The following is an 11531-nucleotide window of genomic DNA, read 5'->3' as shown; positions in this document are numbered from 1 at the left end:
GGTTTATGCCGGAGCCGTGTGCAGCCGTCCCGCCGGGCGTGACGTCACTGCGCACGCGCAGCGCGCGCGGCCGCGGCCAAGATGTCGGGCCCGGGGCTGGTGGCGGGGGACGTGGTGGTGGATGCGCTGCCCTACTTCGACCAGGGCTACGAAGCGCCGGGCGTGCGGGAGGCGGTGCGTGCGGGGCCGGGGCGGCGGGGAGGGGCCGGGGCGGCGGGCGGGCTGCCCGCCTGCCTGACGCCCCGTGTGCGTTAGGCCGCGGCGCTGGTGGAGGAGGAGACGCGGCGCTACCGGCCGACCAAGAACTACCTGAGCTACCTGCCCGCGCACGACTACAGCGCCTTCGAGGTGAGCGGAGACCTCAGCCCGGGGCCTCGCCGTACCCCGCCCGGGCTCCCACGCCCCCATACCCCGCCTCTCCCTACTCTGTAAGCTGGCTGTGCCAGCCCCTGCCTGTCCCCGTCCTTCCCCCGTACCCGTCTGCTGTGCCCACCCCTCCTGTGTCTCTCTGCCCCTGCCCGGCTCTCTCTCCCCACCATCCCCGGCTTGTGTTCCTCGCCTGTCCCTCACCGCTGCCTTCCCCGCAGACCGAGATCATGCGGAACGAGTTCGAGCGCCTGGCGGCCCGGCAGCCCCTGGAGCTGCTCAGTATGAAGAGGTGAGTGGGGCTGGCCCGAGCCGTTCCCGGTGCCCCCGGTGAGCTGTGCCCCTGGTGAGCCGTGCCCCCAGTGAGCCGTGCCCCCGGTGGGCTGTGCCCAGTGCCCCTGGTGAGCCGTGCCCCCAGTGAGCCGTGCCCGGTGCCCCCGGTGAGCCGTGCCCGGTGCCCCCGGTGAGCTGTGCCCGGTGCCCCTGGTGAGCCGTGCCCCCAGTGAGCCGTGCCCGGTGCCCCCGGTGAGCCGTGCCCTTTGCAGGTACGAGCTGCCGGCCCCATCCTCCGGGCAGAAGAACGACATCACGGCGTGGCAGGAGTGTGTGAACAATTCCATGGCACAGCTGGAGCACCAGGCTGTGCGCATCGAGAACCTGGAGCTCATGTCCCAGCACGGCTGCAACGCCTGGAAGGTGTACAACGAGTAAGGCCTCAGCTGCTGTGCTCAGCACCAAGTTCTGGATTTCTGTGTTTCAGCACAGCTGAATTTCTGTGTTTTTATTGTGTGTAAATCCAGTGGGGATCTTTAGAACCTGGAATAGATGAACCTCTTGAGAGAGCTGTGAATGAAAGAGGAGGCTGATCTCCAAGCAGTCTCTGAGGCCAGGAAACAGCATGTGTTTTAATAGATCCCAGTCTTGAATGTTGAGGGTTATTGTTAATAATAGTGGGTGTTAATTAAGGCTAGTGATGGAACAGAATTCTGTGGAAGAATAACTCCATAGTGGAAATGAAGATGTGTTACTACAGATCCTGGGCTTAGCCTGGAGCTGTAATAAAACTTAATAAAGCTGCTGCAAAAGCCAAGAAAAGGTTGTGGAGTATGGCTGCAGGAAGCACTGGGGCTATTTCAGACAGAGAATGTTAATGTCTGCTTTTGAGAAGGGTTGGCTGAGCCTTAGATAAAAGAGTGGGCCAAAGAAATGCCAGACAGCTCAGAGAGAAGGCAGAGGGTTCCTGAGCTCAGGAGGAGGGGAGCAGGGGAAGGATCTGCTGGCTGGGACAAGGTGTTTGGGTTGCAGGGGCTTGTTGGATCCTTAACTCTGAGAAGTTAAATGTCAGGTGAAGGGGGGCTGATGTAGCTCTTGTGTGTTTTTAATGCTTTGCTTGCATTCTGTCATCAGGCACTTGGTTCATATGATAGAACAAGCCCAGAAGGAGCTTCAGAAATTGAGGTGGGTCATTCTTACTCATATTTTTGTACTGAAATTGGAAGTGAACCTTTCTCTCCCTGAGCTATACAAAGGAAGATGTATATGCTGGCTGCTGCCATGGTCATGGGGAAGAAGACTCAATAAAAACAATAATTAAGAAATGTGATCCTGCCCTCCCCAGGCAATTACATTCATCATCTCTGTTCTACTCTAAATTTTGATTTGTTTGAACCTCTGCTCTGGATTTGTGAAATCCTCCCTGAAATGTAGTGATGCTTTCTTTTCTCTACTGATAATTTAATGTGCAGTTGTCTCTGTAAGGGCATCGTTCATGATGTTGGGTTTGGCCTTTTACTTTTATTTACCTCAGGGTTCTCTGTGAGCCCTGCATTGGGATTTGTCCACCTGGAAGTTGCCATTACAGTCCTGGCTACACAAATCTTTTCTGGCAGTACTTCTAGGGATTGAGTGTACTTGGAAATTAGCAACGGGTGCTGCAGATGCTAAAGAAATGAGGAAATAAAACTACATCTTTTTCTCCCCAGGAAAAACATCCAAGACCTGAACTGGCAGAGGAAGAACATGCAGCTCACAGCTGGGGCTAAGCTACGAGAGATGGAATCCACGTGAGTGTTGGCATTTCTCTGCTAACCCTTCCACAGGTTTCTCCTTTGCTTGAAGTTGACTTGAAATTCTTCTTCCACTTTAAATCCAGTGATCCTTTGGTGCTGCTGTAGGATAGCATTGCTTTGCACCAAGTGGTTTGAAGTATTTGTAATTTGGTTCCATGTTACATTTACTGAAGTTGAGTGAATCAACAGATGGGATCAGGGTATATTTATTAGCTGCTGCAAATTTCCTAAATTTTATTAAACTCTTCTTTATCTCAATATTGGCAGTTAATGGATGAGTCTAGTCATTATATTTTTTGTGTTTTCAGGTTTAACAGGGTTAAAAATTACTCACTGTCAGTTTGGTTGTTTAAGTGACCATTGATGTCAGCTGAAGATCATCATGTGTTAAGAAAAATACTGCTTTATTTGGTGTTTCTGCTTGCCTTAGAGCAATGGTTTTCTTTGACTTTTAAACCAGAGGACTGTTACATAACACTTAAAGTCTCTTTTTATTTCTTTTCCCTTCCAGGTGGGTCTCTCTTGTCAGTAAAAATTACGAGATTGAACGAACTATTGTGCAGCTGGAAAATGAAATTTCACAAATCAAGCAGCAGCACGGAGAAGCAAACAAGGAGAATATCCAGCAAGACTTCCAGTGATTTAATCCTGATTTGTCTTAGTGCAGCATGTGCTAAAAACTACAAACCAGACGCTTTGGAGATGCTGTGTCTGTAGACACCTCTAGTTGCAGTCGTGTGAGGTGGTAAAAGGGAATTTCCATCGTTTCTTTTCCTTGTTTTGAATTCTAGGAGAAGGTAGAGTGGACTGAAAACATCCTATTTAATGTATTACAGGCCCCATTAAATGTACTGTGAATTGTTTCACTTTTTACATACTGAAAGCAGGAGCTCGAGTGGTTGTGTTTTTCCCTACGCCTTTAATAAATCCTCTTTTGCTATTTGTCTGGTTTCTGCCTCACGTCCAAGGTCTGGGAGCTGTGGAGGAGGTCCCCAAAATCCCCTGCAGGGACAGTGTGGGGGGAGCTGGAATTTGGGGTGGGGAAGTCTCTCTGCAGCACTGGGGCCATGCAGTGCCCACCGAGGGGGCTCCAGTGCTGCCTCCTGCACTGTTCCTCATCCCAGGGCTTATTCCTGACCTTCCTTCTCCTGTCACTGCCCTGTTCCCTGTCCCCATGCACTGACTCCCATCCCAGGGCTTATTCCTGATTTTCCTGCCCCTGCCCTGTTCCCCATCCCCATGCACTGACTCCCATCCCAGGGATTATTCCTGATTTTCCTGCCCCTGCCCTGTTCCCTGTCCCCATGCACTGACTCCCATCCCAGGGATTATTCCTGATTTTCCTGCCCCTGCCCTGTTCCCTGTCCCCATGCACTGACTCCCATCCCAGGGATTATTCCTGATTTTCCTGCCCCTGTCACTGCCCTGTTCCCTGTCCCCATGCCCTGACTCCCATCCCAGTGCACTGCTCCGTGTCCCAGTGCCCTTTTCCCAATGCTGATGTGCCATTCCCATCCCACTGCTCTCCTCCCCATCCCACTGTGTTAATCCCAATCCCAGTCTGCTGTTCCCTGTCCTGGTGTCCTGTTCTCCATCCAGGTCCATCATCCCCACTCCCGTGCATTATTCCCCATCCTGGTGCCCTGTTCCCCTTCCACACGGGTATTCCCCATCCCAGTACTTTGTTCCCATCCCGCTGCCCCATTCCCCCACCCCCGTGCGTTATTCCCCGTCCCGGTGGGTTATTCCCTGTCCCAATGGGTATTCCCCATCCCGGTGGAAATTCCCCCTCTTCAAGCGTTATTCCCCATCCCGGTGGAAATTCCCCCTCCTCAGGCGTTTTTCCCCGTCCCGGTGGGTTATTCCCCTCCCCCTCGGGTTATTTCCCAGCCTGTTTGTGTCATTTCCCGGCGGGGAGGGTTATTCCCCACCCCGGTGGGGTATTCCCAAGCCCAGTGCGTTATTCCCCACCCCGTTTTTCCCCTCCCGATGGGGTATTCCGCAGACAAGCGCGTTATTCCCCAGTCCGGTGCTCTATTTCCTATTCCCAGTACTCTGTTCTCTATTCCCGGAGCGCTATTCCCTGTTCCCGCTGCTCCATTCCTTATTCCCGGTGCTCCATTCGCTATTCCCGGTGCTCCGTTCCCTATTCCCGGTGCGTTATTCCCTGTTCCCGGTGCTCCGTTCCCTATTCCCGCTGCTCTGTTCCCGTTCCCCGTTCCCGTTCCCCGTTCCCGGGGGGCGTGGCCATGCCCCTGCCGCTACCGTTCATTGGCTGTTTGGCCGCCACCACCGCCCAATAGACTCCCAGCCGTGGGCCCAGTGGCCGCCCGGACCCCGCCTCCTCGTGACGTCACGGCCCGCCCTCCCGGCCGCGCCGTTGCCGCGGGAGCGCGCGCGCGTGCGCGGCGCCGGTCCCGCCCGGTGACGCGGTGACGCGGAGCGTGCGCGGAGCGGGGTCGGGTTCAAAGGAGGAAACATGGCGGAAAACAAAGGAGGCGGCGGCGGCGGGGACGCGGCCGCCGAGGCCGCGCCGGGCGGCGGCGGCGGCCTGGAGCCTCCCGCCGGCTCGCCGTCCGCCGCCGCGCCGCCCGAGGAGCGCGAGAGCCCCGTGGCGGCGGCGGCGGAGCGCGGCGGAGGCGAGGCCGAGGCCGAGGCGGCGGCGGGGCCCGGTGCGGCGGCGGGGCCCGGCCCCAGCCCGGTGCCGCCGCTGACGCCCGCGGCGCCGGGGCCGTTCTCGCTGCTGGACACGTGCGCGGTGTGCGCGCAGAGCCTGCAGAGCCGGCGGGAGGCCGAGCCCAAGCTGCTGCCCTGCCTGCACTCCTTCTGCCGCCGCTGCCTGCCCGAGCCCGAGCGCCAGCTCACCGTGCCCGTGCCCGGCGGCGCCAACGGCGACGTGCAGCAAGGTGAGCGCGGGGCTCGCCCGGGACAGCCCGCCGGGACCGGGATCGGGACAGGGACAGCCCGCCGGGACCGGGAGCGGGACCGGCACAGCCCGCCGGGAGCGGGACCGGGACCGGCACAGCCCGCCGGGACCGAGACCGGGACAGGGACAGCCCGCCGGGAGCGGGATCGGGAGCGGCACAGCCCGCCGGGACCGGGACAGGGACAGCCCGCCGGGACCGGGACCGGGACAGCCCGCCGGGACAGGGACAGCCCATCGGGACCGGGACAGCCCGCCGGGACCGGGACCGGGACAGCCCGCCGGGATCGGGGCAGGGACAGCCCGCCGGGATCGGGGCAGGGACAGCCCGCCGGGACCGGGGCAGGGACAGCCCGCCGGGATCGGGGCAGGGACAGCCCGCCGGGATCGGGGCAGGGACAGCCCGCCGGGATCGGGGCAGGGACAGCCCGCCGGGACCGGGGCAGGGACAGCCCGCCGGGATCGGGGCAGGGACAGCCCGCCGGGATCGGGGCAGGGACAGCCCGCCGGGACCGGCCCGGCCGCCCCCGGCGCGGGGCTGTCCCGGTCCCACTCGGGCCCGTCCCGGGACCGCGGCGGCAGCGATTGGCGGGGCCGGGGCCGGGCAGGGCCGGCCGGGCTGGCGGAGCTGTCGGGGCTGTCGGGATGGGCAGCGCGGATCGCGCCCGGTGCGTTTCCCTCGCAGGAGGGAGGGACGCGGAGCTGGTGGGAGGGATGGAGCGGGGGGGATCGGGACTGTTCCTGAGGAAGAGAAGCTCCAGGGAGACCCCAAAGCCCCTTCAGTGCCCAAAGAGAGTGTAACAAAAATGGGGGCAGACTTTTTAGCAGCACCTGTTGCGATAGGACTGGGGATAATGGTTTTAAACTGGGGCAGGATCGGTTTAGATAAAGTGTGAGAAAGAAATGTTTACCATGAGGGTGTTAAAGCACTGGAACAAGTTGCTCAGGGAGGTGGTGGAAACGTTCAGGGTCAGGCTGGGCCGGGCTCTGAGCATCCTGCTCGAGTCTGAGATGTCCCTGCTCGTGGCAGGGCGGTTGAACTATGACCTTTAAAGGCCCTTTCTAACCCCGAATATTTTGTCATTCTCTCCTTCTGACTGTTTTATTTTGGCTCTCAGGGGTGAGACAGCGACGGCGAGTCAGGAAGGGCTTGGGCAGCTGCTGGGTTCTATAGCACTGGGGTAAAATGTGCCTAATTAAATTCAGCTTCGCTGTTGTTGCAGCATTACCTGCCCAGGTGGGAACGCTGCGTGCCCTGCACCTGCTTTGCTGTGCACTGAGATAAATCCGTGCAGTGCTCTGTGCCAGCTGTGCCCCGGGGCTCTGCCAGGGCAGGACTCGTGCCAGGGAACAGGGGTACACAGCTCCTTCCATGTGTTCTGATCAGAATCACAGCTTGGGGTTCATTTTTCTTTTCTAATATATGTTCAGGGATGGGATTGAAAAGCTGCTGGAGCTGTAGATGGGGTGACTCACATGCTGTGGTGTACAGACCAAAGTAGGGCCCTGGTAAGTGGTTTTGCAGGTCCTAAATGGGCTGTGTGGTCAGGGAGACCTTGTTTGGTGACACCTGTGCACTGAAGCCTTCCCTGTGTTCCCCAGTGAGGGAATTAACCTGGCATGGCAGAGATTTCTTCATCCAGACTCTTCAGAAGTTCATCTGGGATGTGCTCTTAGAAAGTTCACTGGTTTTAAAAAGATGATGTCTTAAATGTAGTTTGACAATTCACTCAGTAAAGCACTCAGATGGTCTTGTGATCCATGTTTTTAAATTCCAGGTTCTACATTTGGTGTAATATCATAGAGTGACAGGGTGATTTGGTCTGGAGGGGCCTTTAAAGCTCATCCAGTGCCACCCCTGCCCTGGGCAGGGACTGTCCCAGGTTACTCCAAGTCCCATCCAACCTGGCCTTGGACACTTCCAGGGGTCCAGGGGCAGCCACAGCTGCTCTGGGCACCCTGTGCCAGGGCCTGCCCACCCTCCCAGGGCAGGGATATGCCAGTGGCACACAGAACTTGGGAACCAGGGTTTATTCATTAGCAATTGGCAGGATTATCTGAGTCCTGTTGGATCTGTAGGGTACAGGTGTGTACAAACTGGAATATCACTTCTTGTTGTACACATTTTACAAATGCTTGTTGGTCTGCTTTGGTGTAGAAAGAGTTTGTGTTTGGACTGTTGCAGTAAAAATTAAAAAGTTTCAGATGATGAGAGCAAGGTACAGGGGGCTGGAGCATCTCTCTTGTGAGGAGAGACTGCAGGGCTGGGCCTGGTTGGTCTGGAGAGGGGAGAACTGAGAGAGGAACCATCAATCCATATTAATATTGCCAGGGTGGGTCAGAGGATGGTGTCAGGTTATTTTCAGTGGTGCCCAGGGCAGGACAAGGAGCAGTGGCCATCAATTATAACACGAGAAATTCCACCTGAATGAGAAGGAAATTCTTTCTCTGGGGGTTGGCAGAGCACTGGAGCAGCTGCTCAGGAAGGGGACACATTCCTGTGTCACCCGCTGCAGGTGCCCCTGCCTGGGCAGGGGCTTGGACTGGCGATCTGCAGAGGCGCTTCCACCCCCAGCTGCTGTGGGATTGTCCTGCAGGGCTGTGGATCCAGCTGTGGATCCAGCTGTGGATCCAGCTGTGGAGGCGCCTCAGCCTGCATGAGGGACTGGCAGCAGCTGGGCTGAGGATGGGCCCAGCAGAGGCATTTTTGTGGGCAGCTCTCTGTGCACCTTGAGAGTGGAATCACTTGGGTGGCTCAGGAGATGGTTACCAGTAAATGAGATGGAAAATGCACCTTCTGAGCCTCCTGAGAAGCACCACGGTGCTTAGTCACACAGGTTCCTTCCCTCTTTTGGTAGTCACCAAGTGTGAAGTGTTACTTCCACTTCTGCTGATTCTCAAGGCTCCTTCATGACGAGCAGGTGTTTTTTCATGAAGGAAGAATGAAAGAGAAGTGGTGCCTGTAGCTGTACCTGGGGCAGGTCACACTTTGCTGCAGGCTCTCACTGCTGCATTTCAGCATCTCTTCACACAGACCAGAGAAATACAAGTGATATTTTTCAGTTTGATTTCTTAATTAGTTTCAGAGTTTGCTCAGTGAGAGCTGTCAGGAGTTCAGATAGTAGATATGTGTATTTATTGGGTAAAAACTGTGGAAATTTGGTGTGAGATTGGTGCTTGCAGAGTTCTCTGAGTGACAGCACCTTTGCTGGTGGAGCTCCCTCTGCCCTCCTGGAGAGAGTGGTGTTGGGTCTGGATCAGCATCTCTGCTCCTGCCAGGCTCCCACTCCTTCAGAGCCACTGCTAAAGAAGGCAGAAAAATCATCTCAGTTCCTAAAAGTTACAGAACCCCTGACTAAAGGTTAAAAGAATCATCTGGAGTTGTGGTTTACCGTATTAAAGACAAATACTTGGTGGGTTCATACCTGTTTTGCTGGTGAAAAAGGTTTATTTTGCTATTGATTACATTTATGTAGGGAAAAAATAGAAGATTCTGGTTTTATATATTTAAAACATATGCATTTGTTTAACATGAAAAGCAGCATCCCATATTCAGTTTAATGTCTTAGTTGTTTATGGGAATGTGCATTTGATTTGGTGGATAAATGATTTCGTGGTGGTGTTTCAGGTGGACTCCTCCTTTCAGGTTACAAGAAAATGCCTGCATTTGTATCACAGCATTCTGAAAGAAAAAAGAGATTTCAGACTGTCACAGATACTGTAAAACAACTTTTCCTGCACCCACTGCTGCTCCTGCTTCTGGAGGAGAGGTTGTTTTGTGGTTTCACTGCCCGGATGAGATATTTACAATCTCGAGTAAGAAGATTATCTCATCAGAGAGGGCGTGGGGCTCTCCAGCTCCTTGGGAATGTCACAGATATGATTAGGCTCAAAAACCTCCAGATTTTTTGTGTGTGTAAACTGAGGAACAACAAACACATTTACTACCCAGAGCTGTGATGTGTGGTACCATAAATGGGTTTGATGTGCTGAATTCAGCTCCTGGACCCAGCGCTGCTGGGTTGTATTCATCACACCTCAAGTTTTTTGGGGTTTTGATTTGCTTTGTGAAAGGAGGACATAAAAAATCTGATGTGTATGAGGATGTGACTCGTCCCTCACACTGAGTTTGGTGGCTGTCACTGAATTTTCAGTCTAGAAGAATGAAAATTCCTGCATCAGATGAGGCTGTTTAAGCTGTATAAATGCAGCATCTTTAGTTTTATTAAACTGGATGTGAGTAGACATCACCTGAACTCTCTTGATTCTTTACTTTTCTCCTGTGTTAATATATGAAGTTGATGAATATGTGCTGGAGCCCAGCATGAGTCCTGGAAAATGTTCAGTTCATATTCTGGACTCACTAAAAATCTTGCTGTGAAAATTAAATTTCAGTCTAAATTAATAGTGTATTGTAAAATATTTCCATCTGAGAACGTTAAGGCATGTGTTCTTTTTATAATAATTAATATCTGTGGCAGCTGTATTTTTTTTTTTATTAACTATAATGTTTTGTCAGTTCAGTGTGTGATAATTGCGATATAATCAAGGACTCTTCAAAAAACAAAAAGCTGAGTTAGGAGTGGGCCTTGAAATCAGTTAATTTTTTTTTATTTATTTTTATTCTGACAGATTTCAGTCTGACAGTGTCACTGCCTTGACCTGTGAGGGTTTGTTTCAAGGTCTAATCACTGAAATTAGAGCCGGGTTTTGATGTGTGGCTGTGCAGAAATCTGCTTGGACCCTTGCAGGGCTGAGAGAAGTAAATATTGTGCACATGGAGTAAATAGTTCTGGAGTTGTCACCCAATAAACGGGACCTGGCAGGGATTCATTCCTGAGAGGGCTGATTCCCTGCCAAGCCCGAGCCGCAGCGGAAGCTGGAGTTACTGGATTGCACAAGTGCCTGCAAATATTTCCTGAACTGGGAAGTTTCATTGTCTTTGTAACAGCGCAAACATCTGTCAGGACCTGAATTATCTCACACTGAGTCCTTCGGTGGGGGGATCAGTCTGGGATTGCCATCTAACCCCAGCCTGTGTGTGGAACCAGGTGTTCAAGCGATGCTGCAGGCTCACAGAAATGGGGTTTGGGAGGTTGATTTGGCAGGGGGGATGTGCTGGAGTGTGGGGTTTGTGCTCACTGATGTCTCACAGCTATCAGCAGAATTTGAGGCCGTTCTGTGGCACAAATGTGGTTGGGGTGGAGCATCAGGTGGGGTGGCAGGGCCAGGTGTGCCCAACCCCACCCCTGCCCAGAGCCGGTCTGGTGACAGGAGGGGACAGGAGGTGACAGGAGGGGACAGGAGGTGACAGGAGGGGACAGGAGGAGTTCCTGGGAGCCTGCCCCAGCTGGGATGGGCAGTGTTGGACCATCCTCCTGGGGCCGTGGGGAATAGAAATTCCTTTATTCCTGCTTGCCCTGTCCATCCCTTTGCTGTGCACCCCTGCCCCTCTCCTCACAGCCCCAGCCCTGCGGCACCACCTGGGTTTGCCCCAGTTTGGGAGTCTGGTCCATACTGGGAGCCCTGTGCTGGCCCAGTGTGGGTGCAGGAGGGCTGAGCAGGAGGAGGGGTGCCTGTCCTTGGGTTTGCCGCAGTTTGGGAGTCTGGCCCGTACTGGGAGCCCTGTGGTGGCCCAGTGTGGGTGCTGGAGGGCTGACAGGAGGAGGGGTGCCTGTCCTTGTCCTGCTGGTGCAGCCCAGGACACGTTGCTCTCTTGTGAAGGATGTGCTGTTGGCTCCTGTTCAACTTTTTGTCCATAACACACTTGAAACATTTCATTTTAGGGTGTTAAATGAGGTCAAAGTTACTTCTTTATCCTCATGTTTTTATACTTTAATATTCAGAATGTTATGAAGCAACTAAAAAACATAAAGATTTTTGTGCTACACATCAGAGCTGATGCTAAAGGAGTTGGATCTTACAAAAATGGGAATTTTAGGATGTAAATAGAGGTGTTTAGGAACACAAGTGTTTGGGATCAATGTCTGAATAAACTTTGAATTTATAAATTTGAACTGCTGGAAAGACTCCCTATGATGTCCCAGTGATGGAGAGGATCTACTGGGTGCTGCTGAGGTGCAAAGTGATTTTTGGATCTCACACATTATTTGCATGCCCTGCCCTCCCTTGTTCATGGCCATGATCTCATCAGATCCCTGCCATCCTCATTC

General features: G+C 53.9%; 2 protein-coding genes across 4 annotated transcripts in view; both read left to right on the top strand.

The window, feature by feature from the left end:
- The first annotated feature begins 15 nt into the window (after nucleotides 1-15).
- BCAS2 (BCAS2 pre-mRNA processing factor) lies at nucleotides 16-3377 on the top strand. The gene is made up of 7 exons (XM_063418171.1): nucleotides 16-174; nucleotides 256-348; nucleotides 588-658; nucleotides 912-1073; nucleotides 1774-1824; nucleotides 2349-2429; nucleotides 2947-3377. The coding sequence occupies exons 1-7, from the start codon at nucleotides 82-84 to the stop codon at nucleotides 3074-3076; spliced, it is 681 nt and encodes a 226-aa protein (XP_063274241.1). The 5' UTR covers nucleotides 16-81; the 3' UTR covers nucleotides 3077-3377.
- Nucleotides 3378-4885: 1508 nt separating this feature from the next.
- Nucleotides 4886-11531, top strand: part of TRIM33 (tripartite motif containing 33) — a 39267-nt gene continuing 32621 nt past the window's right edge. For all 3 annotated transcript variants that reach the window (XM_063418169.1, XM_063418168.1, XM_063418167.1), the window contains exon 1: nucleotides 4886-5341. In XM_063418169.1, coding sequence (XP_063274239.1) covers nucleotides 4915-5341 — 427 coding nt within the window. In that variant the 5' untranslated portion in view covers nucleotides 4886-4914. The remainder of the gene's footprint in view (nucleotides 5342-11531) is intronic.

The sequence above is a fragment of the Prinia subflava genome, chromosome 23 (assembly GCF_021018805.1).
Source record: "Prinia subflava isolate CZ2003 ecotype Zambia chromosome 23, Cam_Psub_1.2, whole genome shotgun sequence".
Lineage (NCBI taxonomy): Eukaryota > Metazoa > Chordata > Aves > Passeriformes > Cisticolidae > Prinia > Prinia subflava.
Note: the sequence above shows the minus strand (reverse complement) of the source record. Positions and strands in the feature narration are given on the sequence as shown.

Bases quoted from the DNA above. Each gene is read 5' to 3' on its own strand.
- BCAS2 (XM_063418171.1), top strand. From the start codon at position 82: ATGTCGGGCCCGGGGCTGGTGGCGGGGGACGTGGTGGTGGATGCGCTG. The intron at 1,074-1,773 runs GTAAGGCCTCAG...TTCTGTCATCAG, and splicing joins GCCTGGAAGGTGTACAACGA to GCACTTGGTTCATATGATAG. The intron at 1,825-2,348 runs GTGGGTCATTCT...TTTTCTCCCCAG, and splicing joins AAGGAGCTTCAGAAATTGAG to GAAAAACATCCAAGACCTGA.